The 20072-nt window shown below is 37.6% G+C and overlaps 2 protein-coding genes across 2 annotated transcripts in view; one reads left to right on the top strand and one right to left on the bottom strand.

Moving 5' to 3' along the window:
• The window catches only part of LOC129750847 (uncharacterized), a 53586-nt gene extending 35682 nt beyond the window's left edge, over window positions 1–17904 (bottom strand). Inside the window, exon 1 of the mRNA XM_055745950.1 lies at window positions 16744–17904. Coding sequence (XP_055601925.1) covers window positions 16838–17203 — 366 coding nt within the window. The 5' untranslated portion in view covers window positions 17204–17904 and the 3' untranslated portion in view covers window positions 16744–16837. The remainder of the gene's footprint in view (window positions 1–16743) is intronic.
• On the top strand, window positions 4295–5710 carry LOC129753232 (uncharacterized). Its single transcript, XM_055749030.1, has one exon. It carries the CDS (start codon window positions 4295–4297, stop codon window positions 5708–5710), a length of 1416 nt encoding a protein of 471 aa, XP_055605005.1.
• Window positions 17905–20072: the final 2168 nt, after the last annotated feature.

Raw genomic sequence — 20072 nt, 5'->3', positions numbered from 1 at the left:
GAATAGCGATCGGGTTTTGTTATTGATTGCTACTGGACCTATCCGATCATCGTTCGTTCTGTTCATCGCTAACATATAGATCACCTCGCACGATGCTTGCTGTCAAAACAGTGCAGCACTATCATCCAATTGGAATCTCACCAAAGAGCGATGCATATGGCGAATCATGTTCGTCTAGGATCAGGAGTGAATGGTTCAGGCAGTGAGTGAGTGATACATTCAACCGATCATTAGCAAATGTTGTTTGTTTTTAAACATAGCCAATTAATAAATTTATTTGAATTTACAGCGGTTTTTAACACCAGTAAGAATAAAATAAAATTGTAGTTGTCTTTGTGAGGGAAAGATGTTCACTTCCACCGTGTTTTCGATTTCAAATAAACCAGGCGGATACTGAGTGAATGACATTCAGAATGGATCAGTTTGTATCTCACTCATCTCTGATATGCGATGTTTGCAAAATCGATGATTCTGAATGATGCGACTCGGTTTGCATAGCTGAGTGGAGCGCTGATCGAGATTGCATACCAGTCGGGCGAAGCAGTTGCGAGAGGCGCTTTCCTATTATACAGTCAGAATGTTTCAAATAAGAAACGTATCCTGAGTGTTTATTTTGATTGATTTTCGGACCATTGGTTTTTACCACTGGTTTAATCTCTGCCGATTAAATAGCTAACGCTGTTTGAAACGTTCCTTCCCTAAACGCATCTTTAAACATGATTGCAATTGAAGAGTAAACTATTTTAAAGGCGACTGCAAAAATGAAAAACTCTCTTTCCTCGTGACCGGACGGAATACCCGCCACATTTCTGAAACGCTTTATGCCCCATTTATTGTCTCCAATTAAACGAATAATTCAAGCTTCGATGGACAGAGCTGTTTACCCTTCGCTGTGGAAGGATGCTTATATGTTTCCTGTTCACAAAAAAAGTGACAAAAGGGATATAAATAACTACAGAGGAATATCTGCTTTATGCGCAATTGCAAAATTATTCGAACTAGTAATTCTGGACCTCATTTTCTCATTCTGCAAGGAGTATTTTTCCAATGACCAATATGGTTTTATGCCCAAGCGTTCCAACCAGTACGAACTTAATGAAATTTACATCCTATGTGCAAGAAAGTTTTACAGCGGGTATCCAAACCGACGCAATCTACACAGATTTGTCTGCCGCGTTTGACAAGGTTAATCATGAACTTGCTATTGCAAAACTCGAACGTCTTGGAATCTGCGGTTGCCTATTGAATTGGTTCCGTAGCTACCTGATCGGAAGAAAACTGACCGTTCGAACTAAGGATTCGTATTCCAGACAATTCCCTGCTACTTCCGGGGTTCCACAAGGGAGCCATCTAGGACCGATTGTGTTCCTTATTTATTTTAATGACGCTCTTCTACTGCTCGACGGACCCAAACTCGCCTATGCTGATGATCTGAAATTGTTCAACGTAATCAAAGGCCCCGAAGACACTGCTTCACTACAAAGGCAATTCGACCTTTTCGCTACCTGACCAACAACAATTGCCTGGCGTTGAACCGCAATAAATGTTCCGTCATAACATTTTCACGCAAAAGGCATCCCATTTCCGCCGATTATTTCCTTTCTGACCACTTAATTGCCCGTGTGAACTACATCAAAGATTTAGGTGTGATTCTTGATCAAAAACTTGACTTCAAGACACATACAAACTATATAGTAGATAAAGCCTCTCGATGTTTAGGCTGTATTTTCCGCGTGACGAAGGACTTCAGAGACGTATACTGCTTGAAAAGTCTCTACTGCAGCCTCGTTCGCTCCATCCTGGAATATGCATCGGCAGTTTGGAGCCCTTTCTATCAGAATGGCGCTGATCGGATCGAAGCTCTACAACGACGGTTTATGCGATATGCTCTACGCCTTTTGAACTGGTCTGACCCGTTCCACCTACGAGAACCGCTGCAACCTCATTAGCCTAGACTCGCTACAAGCCCGTCGAGCTGTCACACGGGCCTTGTTTGTCTCCGATATCCTGATATCGAAAGTTGACTGCCCTTCGCTTTTGGAATCAATCAACATTAGTGTCAGACCTCAAGGACTACGGAACCGGAATTTACAGCTCTACACTCCCCTTCGTCAAAACAACTACGGGGCAAATAGTGCATTGATCGGCGTGATCAAGACGTTCAACCGTTACTCTGAACATTTTGATTTCGGTACATCGAGGGATTCCTTTAGAAGAAAAATTTTAATAGCGTTTAGGTCAAGGTAGTTTGTGTAAACTTTTTTTTATAATTTTAATTATTTTGTTTTGTATCCATTTAATCATTGGGATCAACATGTGATCCGTTGATTTGTTACCAAATAAATAAATAAATAAATAAATAAATAAATAAATAAATAAATAAATAAATAAGAGTTGTTAGTTGAAGGCTGCGATCTCAATGCTTTGATTGCCGTGTAGGAATTTATTTAAAAGGGGGATGAGACAATTAAACGTGCATTTTTTTAGTACTGCAAATTCATACGAATGATTTCTAAGGATTTTTACATTGATCACTCTTCATGATAATTGATGGAATAGTTGTGTCAAAGAATATAAAACATTGAGATGTAGCTCAAATAACACCTTTTAAAATACATTTAAATTGGGTGATTTTGGTTCCGATATTATGTGTTATTGATGGCTTAAAAAACTATAAGTGAAACTTTCAACATCTTAAACAACTTATCATAAAACAGTGTGAAACTAAACAGCAAAAAAAAGCACATTGAAACTTGCAGAGCAACCCTTCAACAAGGTTTCAGCGGAAGTCAATTCAGAAATTTAAAAGTACAAAATAAAACTTTAATACACCATTCTACGATGACATCATCTATCTTGAAAAGTGGGATAATCTTCAAAAGACATCGTTTACATATCTTAACAAGCTTAGAATATTGGAATTTTTATAAGATAACAAATGAAAAAGATGAAAAATACATTGTTGTCACTTGAAGACAAAATATAAAGACTAAATCTATTCAAGCTTCCTAAAAAAAGATGGGTTCAGAATAATGTTGGCAGATTTTTTACCGGACGTATCCGTACTGAACAAATTTGGGCAACTATATGAATAAATCCGGGAATTTGATTTCAAAATGTTTAAGCAAAAATCCGGGCAATATCCGAGCATATTTGGTCCGTAAAAGTCAAGAAGATAACTCTTTAAATTGATTGATTGATTGATTGATTTATTTATAGACCTACCTACCTAAGGGTCCAGCGCCGATTGACCGGCGCATAGGGCTGAGATAAAAGATCTCCACTGCTGGCGATCCGGAGCCGTCTTCACTTGCTGCCAGCCAAGGTTCTCGTCAACTGTGCGGATTTCAGTGGCTAGACTTCACCGCCACGAGCTTTTGGGCCTGCCTCTTCTTCGATGCCCATCTGGATTAGAGTCAAGCGCCTCTCTGCAAATCTCGTTTTCATCTCTTCGCAACGTGTGGCCAATCCATCTCCACTTACGTTCCCGAATCTCGATTTCTAGCGCCTTTTGATGACACCGGCGATGAAGTTCAACGTTTGAGATCCAGTTGCCAGGCCACCAAGCGCGGATGATATTCCGCAGGCAGCGATTCACAAAAACTTGCAGTTTTTGCGTCGTCACCGCATATGTGCACCAAGTTTCACACCCGTACAGCAATACGGATTAGACGTTTGAGTTGAAGATTCGGATCTTAGTTCGTAGAGAGATCTGGCGGGACCGCCTGATGTTTCGGAGACGCAAACGTAAATCGGGCTTTTCTGATCCGGGTTTCGATGTCCTTCTTGGAACCACCATCAGGCGTAATCTGGCTACCAAGATACTGAAAGCACTCCACTGTCTCAACCTGTTGTCCAGCTACCACGAAATTAGAACGATTTTCTGTATTGATTTCCATCGACTTGGTCTTTCTGACATTGATTTTGAGACCTGCTGCCTTGGAGCTTTCGGTGAGGTCGTCGAGTTTGCTCTGCATGTCTTGTTATGTTTGGGCAAGCAAAACAATATCGTCTGCCAGGTCAAGGTCGTTCAGTTGCTCAATTGCTGAAGGATTCCACGGCAATCCTCGGTTTGGTCTACAGTCATTCGATCCAGTCAAGATCTCATCCATTACGATGAGAAAAAGCAGCGGTGACAAAATACATCCTTCATTCTAGTTCCAACCGTCGAGCGAGAAACACGTTTTTCAGAGCGACTGTTGTAATAGATATATCGTTTATCTAGCCTCGTGAGTGTCTTTATATTTGTGCTGAGTGAAAGTTTATAAAAAAAGACTAAGAAGTGGTCGGAGCGATGGGAGACGATTCCGGCGGGGGCCCATCCTACGGGTCAGGTTCCCGGTTTTGGGCGTTAGGAGACGACGCGGACACAGACCAATTCACCAACGTTGCGTGGAAAAGAAAACGTGGAAATAAACGACCCGTAACTCGAGATGTTACAAGTGACCATGTGTTCCAAAAGCAACTGAAATTCGACCCAAAAGACAATGGCGGTCGATTCTTGATCGTTACCCGAACGGACGAGAAAAAGGACATGACGGAGTTAAACCCCTTTTGGATTAAAAAATGTATCGACAACATTTCCAAAGGAATCCAAATCTCTCGATTTAAGCAAGGTACGTTATTGCTTAAAACCCTCAACCGACAGCAAGCTGAAAAAGTTCTAAAGGCTACAACGTTCTGTGAAGGTGTCAATATCAAAGTAACGGAACACGAGTCAATGAACATCAGCAAAGGTACCATTTTCTGCCCTGACCTTAACAAAATGAAGGACGAAGAGATTTTGGAGTGGTTGGTTGACTCCAATGTTAAAGAGGTAAAAAGAATTCAACGAAAAAACAGTGGCGGCAAGTTAGAAGATACTGGTTCATTTATTTTGACCTTCAACCTAAGTTATCTTCCTCGCACAATTGACTGCGGATTCTACAACTGTACAGTTCGCATGTATGTGCCCAATCCCATGCGCTGTACTGTGTGTCTGCGTTTCGGACACAAAAAAGATAGCTGCAAGAGTAACAGAATTTGCGCTGCCTGTGCAGATCTGTTTCACGATAAAACTCCATGCCAACATCCCACCACGTGTGTTAACTGTCGAGGAGAGCACAACGCGCTTTCTCGAGCATGTCCGATTTATCAAGATGAACTTGAGATACAGTCCATCAGGGTAACCGATCGTGTGACGATGCGTGAAGCCAGAAATAAGCGACGCCAGCAGGTCCCCCTCTCAGCACTCACAGCTCCATTCCAGCGTAGTTTCGCAGCTGTAGCAAGAAACCCACCACGACGAGAAGAGAGAACGAAAACCGACGCGAGCCAACAACGACCGGAAACATCAAATGAACAGCACGTGAATACACAGGTAACTCAACAGCCCAATGAAACAAGCGGTAACTCAACCAACGAAGACGATCGTCTACATCCGGTAGATCATCATTCTCTGAGAGAGAATGTCCCACCCAGAGCTGAGAAAGCTTTGGTCCCCCTCCCACCCGTTTTTGAAGAGAACAAAATAAATACGACCAGCGAATCTCCCGATCCAGTCTCCAGCCAGTTTGATCAAGGTAACTTACAACAGATAACAAATAAGTTAATTGAACGAGAAAAGAACGAATCTATGATTATCAGTGAAAATTTATCTACAGTTTCCCAAGCTTTAAAAGCTTCAATTATGATTGAATGTTTGGAAGAATTAGAAGAAAACAATGTTTAAACTCTAGACTATGTTGAGGAATATGATAGACTTCTAGGATATATCCTTCGCGATCTTACAGTGGAACCCTAACGGTTTTTATCAGCATATAGAAGAACTTAAATTACTAGTCTCAAAATACGATCCATCCATAGTCTGTATACAAGAATCTCATTTCAAACAAACCCACACACCATCTTTTAAAAATTATAAAATGTTTTATTCAGTAGACTCTGTTCATGCTAGAGCCTCAGGCGGTGTAGCCATATGCGTGAAAGAGGGCTTTCATGTCCAAGAACTAAACTTGTCGACAAATCTACAAGCAATCGCAGTTAAGGTATTCTATCCATTAGAATTTACGATTTGTAACCTATATTTGCCACCTAACCTCAATTTTTCGAAAACCGACATTGTAAACCTTTTGAATCAACTACCAAATCCGTTTTTAGTAACTACAGACAGTAATGCTCACAACATATGCTGGGGATGCAATGATGACAATGCTAAAGGGAAACTCTTGATGGAAATATTCGACGAACTAGATCTGAATTGCATGAATGATGGCTCAGCCACACACTACAGTATAGCTCACAATTCTTATTCTGCGATTGATTTGACTTTTGGATCACCAATTCTGTCAACAACTTTTTCGTGGAAGGTACATGACGACCTTTGCTCCAGCGATCATTTCCCGATTATTATCAATCGTCTTAGTAGATCAGTTAACTTTACCAAACGACCTCGTTGGATTACTCAATCAGCAGATTGGGAATCTTTCCAACATCTGGTCACAGTGAACCTTGATCACATGTCAAAAAATGATCCTCTAACCCAAGTAGAAAGTTTCACTAAAGCAGTTGTAGATGCAGCTCAGCAAACTATACCGCGGTCATCTTCTATCGTTAAAAAATTCAAGCCTCCATGGTGGAACTCTGAAGTTGCTGAATGCATTAAAAATCGGAAAAAGGCGCTAAGGAAATTTTCATCTCAGATGAATGACGAGAACCTTGTCGCTTACAAATTAGCAAAAGCAAAGGCACGTAGGATTACCAGGCAACGTTCAAGACAATGTTGGCAAGAATTTGTTTCAACAGTGAATCTATCGACAACTAATAGCAATATTTGGAACAAAATCCGGGCTATGCAAGGAAAAACTCAATCTAACATAATACCCTCCTTAAAAGTTGGAACTAACCTTTACACTACTAGTGAAGACATAGCTGAGGAGTTGGGAAAACATTTTGAATACACATCAAGTTCATCGAACTACCCACACGATTTTTTAAGGTTTAAAATTTCAAAAGAATCAGATACTTTAGATTTCGAAGAACAGCAGACAAGCGTTATCAATTATCCATTCACAATGATAGAGATGCGAATTGCGTTAGCCAGTTGCAAAGGATCTTCTACAGGATCAGATCAAATACATTACCACATGCTACAAAACCTTCCTCCAGATGGAGTGATTGAATTATTATCTTTGTTTAATATCATATGGTCGAGTCGTACTTTCCCCGAAAAATGGGGAGAATCAATCATAATTCCGATACTCAAACCCGGCAAAAATCCTCTAAATCCTGCCAGCTACCGACCTATTGCTTTAACGTCATGTCTGTGCAAAGTTCTTGAAAAAATGGTAAACCGTCGACTCCTCTGGTATTTAGAAACAAATAATTTACTTGATCCATCTCAATCCGCATTTCGAAAGTTTAGAAACACAATGGATAATTTAGTTGCTTTAGAATCATCTATTCAAGAAGCTTTCAGCAAACAAGAACACCTGATATGTATTTTCTTTGATCTTGAGAAGGCTTATGACATGACTTGGAAGTTTCAAATTATTGAAAAATTGTCCACTCTTGGAGTAAAAGGAAATATGCTACATTTCGTTCACAACTTTTTGCGTTCCAGATCATTCAGAGTTTTTATTGGAAATTGTGCTTCTCGATCTTTCACTCAAGAAAACGGCATTCCCCAAGGATCAGTGATTAGTGTCACTTTGTTTCTCCTTGCAATGGATTCCCTGAAATGTTTCGTTCCACCAACTGTCAAGAGTTTCAAATTTGCAGACGACACAATAGCTTTTGCATCTGGAAAAAGTTTGAGTTATATACAGGAAAAATTACAATACCTATTAAATTCATTCGAAGAGTGGTGTCGCCAAACTGGATTTCGTTTCTCTGCTTGCAAGACGAAAGTTGTTCATTTCTGTCAGAAAAGAAACTGTACTAATAATCCACGACTAACGCTTTATGGAACTGAATTGGAGTATGTTAATTGTCAAAAATTTTTGGGAATGCATTTTGATCATCGTCTAAACTGGAACTCCCATCTAACACAATTGAGGAAGCACACAGAAAATTCTATTAGAATCATTAGAACACTCTCTCATACGACTTGGGGATCAAATAGAACAACATTATTAACACTGTTCAAATCGAACATCCGATCAAAATTGGACTATGGTAGCATACTATATTGCACAGGTAGAGATGGAATGCTTAAACGGATTAATGCCATACAACATCAAGGAATTCGGCTTTCCACTGGAGCTTTTAGAACGAGTCCTATTGAAAGCATTCATGTGGACTCCGGAGTAATACCTTTGAAATATCGAAGAGATATTCAAACTATGACAACTGTAACCAAACTATATTCTCTTGAAAATCATCCTCTACATAAACATCTTATGAAAATTATGGAAACATCTTCGGAAGATGACGAGCACCTTAATAAGTTTAAATCCTTCTTCAGGCGGAGCTATGATTGTTTGAGTAAATACGAACTCATTTTGAGGCAACCTATGATCAGAAGTTGGTTATCTCACCCTCCTTGGACAGGGTCAGCTCTACAATTCGATGAAACACTCGCAAAAATGAATAAATCCAGAACTCCTACAGAAGCATTTATAGCGGAATTTCTTAGAATTAAATCGAAACACTTGAACTACAAAATATTGTATACGGATGGTTCCAAATCCGCAGAATGCGTAGGATTTGGTATATACAATGAAGACCAGGGATGCCATTCTCTACCGAGAAAAACGGAGAACGGAGAATAAAACACCCCCGTGCGATAACCGCAATTCACCCGGGTGAGATTTTTTGTTCCTCTCCACAGTTTATTCGCACCCCGGTTTCGAAAGCCACACACACCTAATTCCAATAGCTCCGGCGTGCGACAATTTGTCACTGTAGAGCACCCCGGTGACAACACAGGACCGACTGGTTTAAGCCACGAAAAAGCAAAGACAAAAACAAACACGATGGTGTGCATAATAATAGCATCAACAAACGATGAATGTTTCGGGCGAGTGGTTCAGCTTCGTATGTATTGGTAAACGCAACAAGCCAAGCCAGCTGCCGTCGCTGTCGCTCTCCGTGGTGAAAACATTTTTTCACTATAGTGTGTGTTCGCTCTGTCGTGTTGATTAACAGATTCTCTACAGAGGTTTGGCTAAAAATCTCTGCGGTGCGTTTCAGTGAATCTCTACCGAGAATCGAAAACCGAGCACGTCGGTGATTCTCGTTAGAGAAATGGCAAGCCTGATGAAGACCAACAAATATCTAAACGCATTACCTCTGAAAACTCTATTTTCACTGCCGAGCTTTTAGCCATCCGAGAAGCTATTGAAACATGCATTGATGAAGAATCTCATTATCAATTCTTGATCCTGACAGATTCCTTAAGTTCGATTCGCGCCCTACAAAACCCTTTTACTGACAATCCAATTGCACAACAGATAATTATGATTGTCAAACAAAACCAGCTTAAGACATTCAAACTTATGTGGATTCCAAGTCACATCGGCATTGAAGGGAACGAAATTGCTGATAGTTTAGCACGATCGGCTATCAATGAATCAATAACACCACTACCTCTTTCCACTTATGATTATATTTCCTTGATTAAAGCAACTGTCAACGAGCATTGGCAAACTGAATGGAATGACTGTACGAGCAATAAATTACGAGAAGTCTGTAGTTCTATTCGGGAATGGAAAAGAATGGAGACATTACCTAGAAAAGATTCGGTGGTATTGACGAGACTGAGAATAGGACACACGCGTTTAACCCATTCATATTTATTCGATAAAAGTGCTGCTCCAAGGTGTGATGATTGTCAGACATTATTAACCATCAGACATATTTTAACGGAATGTTCAAAATACTATGACCTCAGAACAAAATATGATATAACTCTTAACAGTTTAAGTAGTGAGGGAAACCATAAAAATGTAATCAAATTCATGAAAGAAGCAGAACTCTATAATCTTGTATAAATTTGTACCAATTAATAGGTTAGGATGAGTAGTCTCTAAGCAATTTTATATGTTAATCTTCTAGAAATTTATATTTTGTTATCAAATTATTATTGAAAATAAAATGGTGCAGATAGCCTAGTGTGTGCTGAGCACCCCAACCCAAAAAAAAAAAAAATACATCCTTGTCTCACTCCAGCAGTTACCGGGATTGGTTCGGACAAGACACCGTCGTGCAAGACCTTGCACGAAAATGCCTCATACTGTGCTTCGATGAGATGGACTAGTTTCTCTGGGACCCCTCGTCGTCTAAGAGCAGCCCAGATGTTTTCGTGGTTCAATCGGTCAAATGCTTTTTCGAAATCAACGAACACCAGCAGAAGAGAGTCCTGGAATTCGGCTTTACTAAAACTCTTTAAATTATTTTTTCCATCAAACCACATCCGCGGATGTTAAATCGGATGTTAAGATTCAAAGCATAAGTCAGGATGAAACTTTCCAATAAAAATTTCCTTTTCAAACGTAAAAATGAAAAATTGTAAAAACTCCTTTTGAGTTTTTTGCTACATTTCACAAATAAAGTGAATAAATTCGGGCAAAATAACGAAATCTGGGCAATCAGGCCGGACCGGACTTTACTCAAATTTTGTGTCAAATATCCGGGCAAGTCCGGATAGATCCAGGCAATTTAGCAATGAAATGTTTTTCGTAATGGGATGAATAAGCATTCGAGAGAAATTATTTAGGCAAATCTCATAACTATTAGCTTTTCAATATTATAAAAACTTTGTTTATTATCCCAATGAAAACTTAAAAAAGACTTATAAAACTTACAAAGCTTACATGGCCAAACATGGTAAAATTTGTTATAATGATGAATGAAACACTTTCAAAATTTCGAAAAGTCAAACGACTTATTTTATGTGAACCCGAGCAAGGCCGGGTAAAATCTGCTAGTTAATGTCTAAAAAGTATATGCCCTTAGCAGACATCTTTTTTTTATATGTAAAACTGACTTACGGTTTTTAAGATACTAAATTTTTAACAAAAGTAGTGAATCAAAGCAATCGAAGATTCCTTTTAATTCAACCGTGGTTGAATTAAAAGGAATCTTTCGATTGCTTTGGTTCAGTTGAATCATTCAACCAAGTAGGCTCATAACACACCAGAACAAAAGTAGACAAACCAGCCGATTTTCGAAACCCGGCGGGCTAAATCCTCATATTTATTTTTTTAGCAATATTTAAGTTCCACTTGAAATTTTTCTCATTTGATTAAATTGAAAATGGTAGAAACTGATGATAAGCATACCTGAAAACTGAAATTTGGGTCAATTTTAGACATTACACGTTGTTTTGCATAAAACGTAGGGGATGTCATTTAATGGTATAAATATTTCGTTCATATGATTTTTTTTTTAAATGAGTACTAAGCTCTTCTATTTTCACTGTTGGATTATGATTACAGCTTAAATTTAAGGTTTCCATGGGTAAATTTTAAAGGGTTAGCCTATTTTTCTTAGAAGAGGCATTTAACCTAGGGTTACCATACGGACTATTTTAAGAGTACATGTACTCTTTGAGCGTACTGTTCTTTTTGTGAAATCTTGCGGTTTGTACTCTTTTTGTGTTGTAAGACATTTTATCAGAGAAACGAACTTATTTCTTCCAGTTCATAAGTTTGTGTCCCAATATGTATCTACAAGAAATCCGAAAGAAATGCAACACTTTATGCATTGATGGCACGGTATTTCAGGTTTCTCTACTATGTTGAGGTTTCCAAACGATTAATTCAAATGGAAAGCATCACAGATCGATTAAAATCTAAATTTTTCGTAACAAACAAGTTTTCTATTTTATCAGCAGTACTTTTCTATAAGTAAAATTCAACAAATTCGAAAGTTTCAAAACCGCTTTTGAGAAAAGCTTCTCCCATGCGTCGATATAAACTGTGCAAGCAATCAGCGCCTTTGAATATGCAATTAGCGCCCGAACAGTTGGCAAAGAGCACAGCAGCAATTTGAACTCTTTTTGAAATGCAACATTTTCTCATGTTTGCGATGTTCTGATCCATCTCTTCGAATAATCCAACAACCTTTTGACTTTTCACTAACAATCTGCAAGAAAATGAACAATAACTAAAAACGACAACTTTTAATTTGTAAAAGTTTTTTTTTGAAAAGTCATAATTGCGGGTAAGTTACATAACTAGCAACTAATTTTCACTTGCCTTAAATTTCCTGGTTTCTCCCGTTTCTCCTAAATATTTTGAGATATGATTTCAACGTAACGCCCCCACCCCCCCCCCCCCCCCCCCCCCTCCCTATGAGGGTCAAATAGAAGCAAGCTAGATATTCTACTCTACACTCAAAATTTTTAATTCGTAATGAAATTTTGATGATAGAGTAAGGTTATAAAAGAGTGACAATCTACACTCAAAACTAATGCCAAAACCTCGAAAATCCATTCCAAGTTCAAATTTCTGCTACAGTTTTTCAAATTGTATTCCTATTTTCCCATTTCTGAATCTGTATCCAGTTTAGGATCCTTAATTTTCAGTTCGAATAATCCTAAAAAATTATAAATGAAAAGCTGTTTCGAAATTCTGGTTTAATAAAATTTGGTTTTCCAGTTCATGTCAAATTTGATCCTATTTTAATCCTATTCCTATTTATCCTATTATATTTTTTATAGAGGATTTTACCCAACTTGGGCATTCGTCCCCTCAAATTCGATTCATGATTTTCGAAAATCATATGCATTTTCCATATTTTGAGGATAATTTTCCGAATATGAAAAAAAAATTTGTTTCATATTCAGATTTGCAGTTCTTAAACCTAATTCTTATACAAAATTCAATCATGACAAAGCTTAAAAGTGGCGATTCAAAATAGAAAACTCAGAGTCAGATTCATCATTCGAAATTTAAAATTTAATTAGATTCACAATTCAGATTAAAAATAATTAATTTAAATAATGAATACAGATTGAAACCCAGAACTACAGATTAAAGATTCATTAGATTTCCGAATCTTGATTCCAGATCAGAATTTTATGAACCAAGTTTCAGAGCCCTTTTGAAACTTGGTTCATATAATTCTGATCTGGAATTAAGATTCGGAAATGGTTTTTTTTTTACATTTCAGAAATCGTATTAAAATTTGGAAACAGATTCGAAATTAAATTTTTGAATTTAGGTTCAAATTTCAGATGAAGAATGCAGATTTATAATTCAGATGTACAGTGAAATTTAATGAAAAATTGTAGAAATATAATTTTCCAAATCCGAGGGTGAAAACTTCAGGTTAATCCCTCTATAAATGAACGATACAAAAAAAAACTAAGCTCGAAAATCAAGATAAAAATATCGAATTCACTACTTTGTTGAGGAATTCAAGAGATAACCAACTTATAAATTTCCTTGTTTATTCAATTTTAAAAATTCAAATTTTTGATCAAAGTAAATTGGTACACACAATTCAGCTGAAAATTACAAAGTTTTGTTTAATGAAGAAAACCTAATTTTTATATTTAACAAAATTATTCACAGAATTTTCATTATGGATTTTTTTTTACTTATTGAAAAATATTTGCTGATAAAGAAGTACGTAGGTCCTGATCTTCATTTAAAAAATCTGCACAAAATTCTATATCCTCTGGACGCATTTAAAAAAAAAACAAACAATATCATAAACTTGTTTATGATAGCAAAAACCGGAACTGGACCGAAAAATGTGATTAGTTTTCCTTGATGGTTAATTTTTTTTCATTTTGATCAAGAGCTTTGAAGATTAGGCTTATTTGATTGGAGCATAGAATAAGTTAAGCATTCCAGAATATTTCTGGCGCGAATTCGAGCCGGAAAATTAAAAAAAAAATTAAACAAGAATCGGGCATTGGATCTTTAATTTTCCAATTCATTAACCGGGAAACATCCGGGAAGTTCCGTGCATTATAAGAAGAAATGGTAGTTTTCCTTTAAAAAAAACGTATATCCGGGCCGGGCTACTCTCGAAATTTTCACTGAATATCCGGGCAGGGCACTGTGATCCGAAAGGGCTAAAAGTGGAACTTTTTTTTCTAGCGCCTCTGTCTTTCATCTAATCTCTTAAGTGTCTTCTGAACATTTGCCCCTTCAAACAGGATTCATAACTTGATAGTATCAGAAGTTAGTCAGAGTCCACTATAAAAAAAAATCAAAATTCTGACTTTTTTATTTCAATAGATCTTCAAGTTTTACTAAAAAGTTGTAGAATATGTGAAAATATGAAACTGTGTTGAAAACATCAAAACTCTATCTCTTTTCAGTTCAGAGTTATAAGGTTTTATTTTTAAAGTTATTTAAAAGTTAGTTTTTTAAACTTTATTTGATGTGTTTTGCGTGTTTTAATACAAAAATTGATTTGGTATTTTACACAACTTTATAGTACAAAACATTTTTGAAGGTACTTCGTGACTATTAACTTTATGTATGTATGTATGTATGTAGTTGAACCCACCAGTGGCTGATAGGTCTTTCGACCCGAGGCGGTACGGGAAGTCTCGATCGCATATTCAAATATTGTTCATGCTTAACTCATTAACAATAATTGCAGCACTACCAAGGGGTCCGTTACCACTGGTTTGGGACAGGTTTAGCTCATCTTACTCCCTTCCAACTGTTCGAACAAATAAAGATTTCTAAAAAGGTTCTAAAGTATCCTTATCAGAGTTCCAAATTTGCCGAGATACTCCGGCTGGCTTGAACCCACAATCCATTGTATATCAGTTTTCCGATCGTTCAATGTCCTGTCCAACCCCCCACAAATCCCCTTGAATAGAGTTAAGCTATTTAAAATATATGAATATAATAAAAATACACATTTTTAACATCTTACCTCTTTACCACTTAAAACCATTTAAAAGGATACTTATTTTATACCATGACCTATTTGCTCTCATTTGTTGTTTAAAAAGTAATAATTCACATTTACGCAGCTTTTCTTTATCAGCTATCCAGTTAATAAACTCAAAATCTAAATACTTGATACTAATTTATAAAAAATTGTATAGAGGTTGTCGAGAAAATGTTCCATTCTAACATCTCGTATTGGACGATGGTGTGAAGAAAAAAACATAAAAGATAAATTGGACATAATTTTAACAATCAAAGCAATCGAAGCCTGTTGGGATGACACCAGCTTCTAGAAACAAACTTTACGATATCTATCCGGGACATCGTTGATTATACGATGTGGGCATAATCAATGTGTTAAACATAATAAAAAAAAATACAGCAGCCAAAGCCACGTTCACTTAGGAGAGTGAAAATGTTCACGGATTAGCAAAAGATCGGAATGCTCTAACCAAGTTCTCGTGCGTTTGTCGTCCTTGCACCCGATGTTTTTCGCATTATGGCAGTCATTTTCATCGAATTCTCTTCTTTTTGAATACCTCAAATCACATGAACGTTTTTTTAAATTCACCACACACATAAGCTCTTCTGAACAAAACAAGGATGTTTTTCTTTTCTTTTAAATTTCAATTTAATTTTCATACACAACGCGGAACAGAAAAAAAAACACGACCGAACCATTACAAGGCCTACTCCGAATCTAGGTACTTCGTGACTATTAACTGTTGGAATAATGTTTTTTTTTCTTAGGAAGTTGACAACTCGCCATGCTTGTTAAAGAGGAAAATAAATAATCTTCAAAAATAGTTTACCGAGCTTTTTTGGCTAGAAATTAAAAAAAAATGACAAATTATTCAAAAAAAAACTTGTCAAAAAGTCGTCACGTCACGCTGGAATGTATCGAATGTGCATTTAGAAATTCTTCCTCTTCATCGTATTCGAAAATAATCAAATAAGAATTATCTTAAGTTTTCATCTAAAGTTATATCATTTTGAAAACTAGAAAGAGTCATATTTATGTTAAAAAAATTCAATCTTAATATTTTACGTACTAAGAATTACCGAAGAATATCATACAGTATGTCGTTCAGTATTTCCAACATTTGGTATTTGTGAAATTTTTGTTCTTGCACAAATCAACTTCCAAAACAATCTAGCTTCTCGAAATTCTAAATCTTAGCTACATTTTTAATATTATAAATTTATCAAAAAAAAGTCGTACTCCGGTTGGAACTTTTACTTTAAAGCATTTTTCCCTTCTTGTCAAGGCAACAAGTGCTTTCAGTGAATACTTGAAGAAAGTAGATATAATGGTACGAATTCAGGAGCACTATTTGATTTATTTCAAAAAAAAAAAATTAAAAATTTCACTTAAAAATTTTGATCTCGTACATTCCAAAATGTAAGACACTATACATTTTAACAAGTTGATTCTTTAAACTTCAATCATGGGGTTCACATTCGAAAATTGATCAGGAATTCCAAGAGCGGATGAAATATCATTAGTAGAATGATAAGAATTGTTTATTCCTTAACTTTAAATTAAGGTATCCCATCACCTTCATTTTTTTTATTGGATGTTACCGTGAGTAACGAAAAATTAAATTAAATTAAACAAAACAAGAATCTGCTGTTAATAGAAAAATTTATGGTTAGCGGCGAATTTATGCTTAGCAAGACTGGACTGTAATTAAAGAAAGCAGTCAAAATTCTGTCCCTATCCACTCCAAATTACTGCAATTTGATTTAAATTATAAGAAAATTTAAGATAAGGTTCTGGCTTAGCACATTTAACTGTCCAAAATATTTTAAAATGCAACCCCTAAAGCATTAGCAACACCCTCGGAGATCACTGTGAATCAGGCAAAAATCACAAGATTAATAAAGCAACTGAACTCACCTTAACCTAGTGTGAAGGTCATGCAGGCTGTCTGTGGTGACAGCAATCGCGCCTCCGGAAATGCAGGGACTCATGGGGCCGGGTGGTGGTGTGCTTAGAAATAATCTCCGTCTCCTCCCTCGTCACTAAAGACGTCCAGATAGTCGTCACCTTCCTCGACAGCATTCGGTGGCACGAAAGCTCCCCCAAAGACACCCTCAAGCCGATCCTCGACACCCATCTGCGTGGCCAGCCCGTAGACGAGCCTCATCAGCACCAGCCGCACAAAGTTTGGCGTATTCGTCTCACGGGCTTCATATTCCAGCTGTTTCAACGTTTTCCGGGATGGACCACGCCGCAGCAGTTGCTGTTGCTTCTTTTTATTTTTGGGGAATCTTCGGCGGGCATCACAGATGGTGGCCACTATCACCAGCATCAGCAGGACTAGGGCAATGTTTCTCCTCGATCTGGGACTGAACATTTTTGGTATTAAGTGTTAAAATCTCCGTTTGTTTTTTTTCTCCTGTTTGACGAGTTAACGAGCTTGGTCCGACACAAACCGTTGCAGTAATTGCGATAATTAACTGGGAAATTTTGTGTTTAAAAACCACTCACACTGACTTCCCGAAGAAAGAGTGGTTCCTACCGAAATCCGCCGAACCACGGGGGCACTATATGCTGCTGTTCCGGTAATTTGTTCTCTGGAGCAATTTCCTCTAATGCACTGGAAATGCTGCGAAACATCAAACCGAATTTTTTGCGCCTCACATAAACCTTCTCTGCATAGAAGAAGTTTCCGCGCGCAAGCTTAAGGTCAATATCAAGACGCGAAGTGCACAAACAAAAAAAAATAAACCCGTCGTCTTTCGGCTTATATGAGTTTCGGGGGTTTTCCGTAATTTTCGTCGGTAATTTTAACCACTTTTCCCTCCTACAGCCAACTAATGGTAAAGCACTTTTCGCAATCACGTTTCTTCACCGAAACAATCTACGATTTTCTTCAACGGAAATTTTTTCGCGATCGCGTTTCTCTGGGCAGCACACTACCATCCACGACGAACGTTTGCAGTCGAATGAGGTGAGTTACCAGCAGCAATAATGTAGGCGCACTTGCGACGCGAATCCACAATCTGAGCTTCCTCCCCCGGGTGGCGTTCATATCAGAGGGGGCTGGCGCACAGTGGTTCAAAAGCTGGAAAAGTCGGCGAAAATTGTTAAAAGGCTTTTCTCCAAATATTACATTCTGGATGCCTAGGTTTTAATAACGGATTTTGAAAGATTTTGGCGCCTATCGCCCCTTTTTGCTTTGAACTAACGTTTAGAAATTTGAAATGTATCAATTTAGTATGAAATCAATCATTGACAGCTTATGAAGCAACACACGTATAACTACATGAAAAACAAAATGTCAAATCAAAGCCCTGAAAAAGGAGGGAGGTTAAAGATTAAACCCCCAACACTCCATCTTCAATAGATTTTTTTTTCAATAAAAAAATCTTTTGAAAAAACAGTTATTTTTATCATAATATTAGTCAAAAGGAAACTGTTGATCATAGAAATCGGAGATTAAATAGATAGATCATAGTAGTCCAATGTTTGAGAATGAACCATCTAAACCAGTATCTCGTTCAAACCACTCGTGTTTTTCTCTTTTCTGTAAGTACCATTTCCATTATGTTATGGACCCAGAGGCGGATGTTATAGCAACGGGATAACAAATTGAAAAATTTGCCGAACGAGGTGGCCGATTAGCCAATAAGGTCATCAATTAGCTGATGACCACGAGGTACAAGCTAGCTGAGATCGGGTCCGAAGTCAACGACCGGTGGATATCGAACATTCTTCTGGTGGGACTTCCGAAGCAGTATGAATCTAAATGGTGATGGGTCTCGAGGCGTCAGGAATCAATATGACGGCGGATACTATACGAGCAAAGATTTTGCAGGACGTCAAGTGACCGGATGATTCAGCGACGAGTTGCGAGAGGTCGTTTTATAGTAACCACAACTATCGTGTGCTATCGGTGCAATCAAGCGGGGCATTATGCTGTCGAGTGTCCACATAAATTTGACAAACACTTTTCGTTTATGGTGCGGAAAGATTGAGCGAAATTGAACAATCTCTGGATTTTTATTCAGGTTCTTCATCGCACATGTCAACAATCGAGAGGTGCTCGCTAATTCCACTTACAGTGAAAGAATCCAACATCGTAGCCAACAATATGGAAAGTTCTGTTATGGCCAAGGGAAGAGTAACACTCCAAGCAGATGCCTTAGGTGAGTGTAGCACTTTACAAATAAAAGAAGTTATGTGTATTCCAGATTTGGCGACGGATTTATTGTCGGTAAGCAAGATATTTAGTTATGGATATCGAGTTGCGTTCACGAGAGATTCGTGCTCTTAGCTGACCATCCCAACAAAGAAACAGCTCTTAATGATTTCAAGACTGCACGCTCAGCTGCCCGGGCAGCTATCAAAACCGCTAAAAGTAACAGTTGGAGGGAATTCGTCGAGGAAATCAATCCTGACACACCTTCCGCCAAATTGTGGGAAATAATTAAACGCTTGAGTGGCTCCAATCGCACAAATCGTTATCAGCTTCTAACTACCAACAGTACCCAAACGATCCCTCTTTAAAGCGTGGGGAATCCTCGGTAGAATGGAACTCTTCATACAAAACCCTCTTATCCGAACGAAAAGCTCGAGTCTTTATTGATGGCAAATTATCCTCGTCCAGAGTAATCGAAAACGGCGTACCACAGGGATCAGTCATTGCCCCAACACTGTTCTTAATTGGAATGCAATCGCTTTTTGTAATTGTCCCAGAAAACATCAAAATCCTGATTTATGCCAACGACATCACCCTCTTTTCTATCTCTCCCTTTTCTCCGTTGATAAAAAAGCTAACTTTCCCAGACAACCAGAAGTCGTATTTTATTTTACAGATTATATCGTATAGAATGCTATTTAAACTCATTTTAGTATATCTGCACCTGGAATGTGCAGCCCATGCATATTCTTTATAGTATTGAAATGCATTGCATGATTTTATTACGACAAGAAGAGAGACTCGTATTTATGTACATATGAACTCGACCTTTGTGTACGTTAATTCGCAAAAAATCCGTGAAACGACCGATATACGAGGATCAGCCGTGATTGACAAATTTTGTCGTGCTATGCATAAAATAATTCGAAATTAAGATTTTTTTTAACATGAAATACGATTTATATTATTGCTATACAATCGTATATAACTGCATTGATTCGTAATAATGTGCATGCAATCGTATACCTATGCAAATTAATTCTCATGTCTGATTTTCGTAAAACGTATTTGCTGGCAGTCG

The sequence above is a fragment of the Uranotaenia lowii genome, chromosome 3 (genome assembly GCF_029784155.1).
Source record: "Uranotaenia lowii strain MFRU-FL chromosome 3, ASM2978415v1, whole genome shotgun sequence".
Classification (NCBI taxonomy): Eukaryota; Metazoa; Arthropoda; class Insecta; order Diptera; family Culicidae; genus Uranotaenia; species Uranotaenia lowii.
Note: the sequence above shows the minus strand (reverse complement) of the source record. Positions and strands in the feature narration are given on the sequence as shown.

Excerpts from the sequence above, each read along its gene's own strand:
- LOC129753232 (XM_055749030.1), top strand. The coding sequence starts at position 4,295 with ATGGGAGACGATTCCGGCGGGGGCCCATCCTACGGGTCAGGTTCCCGG.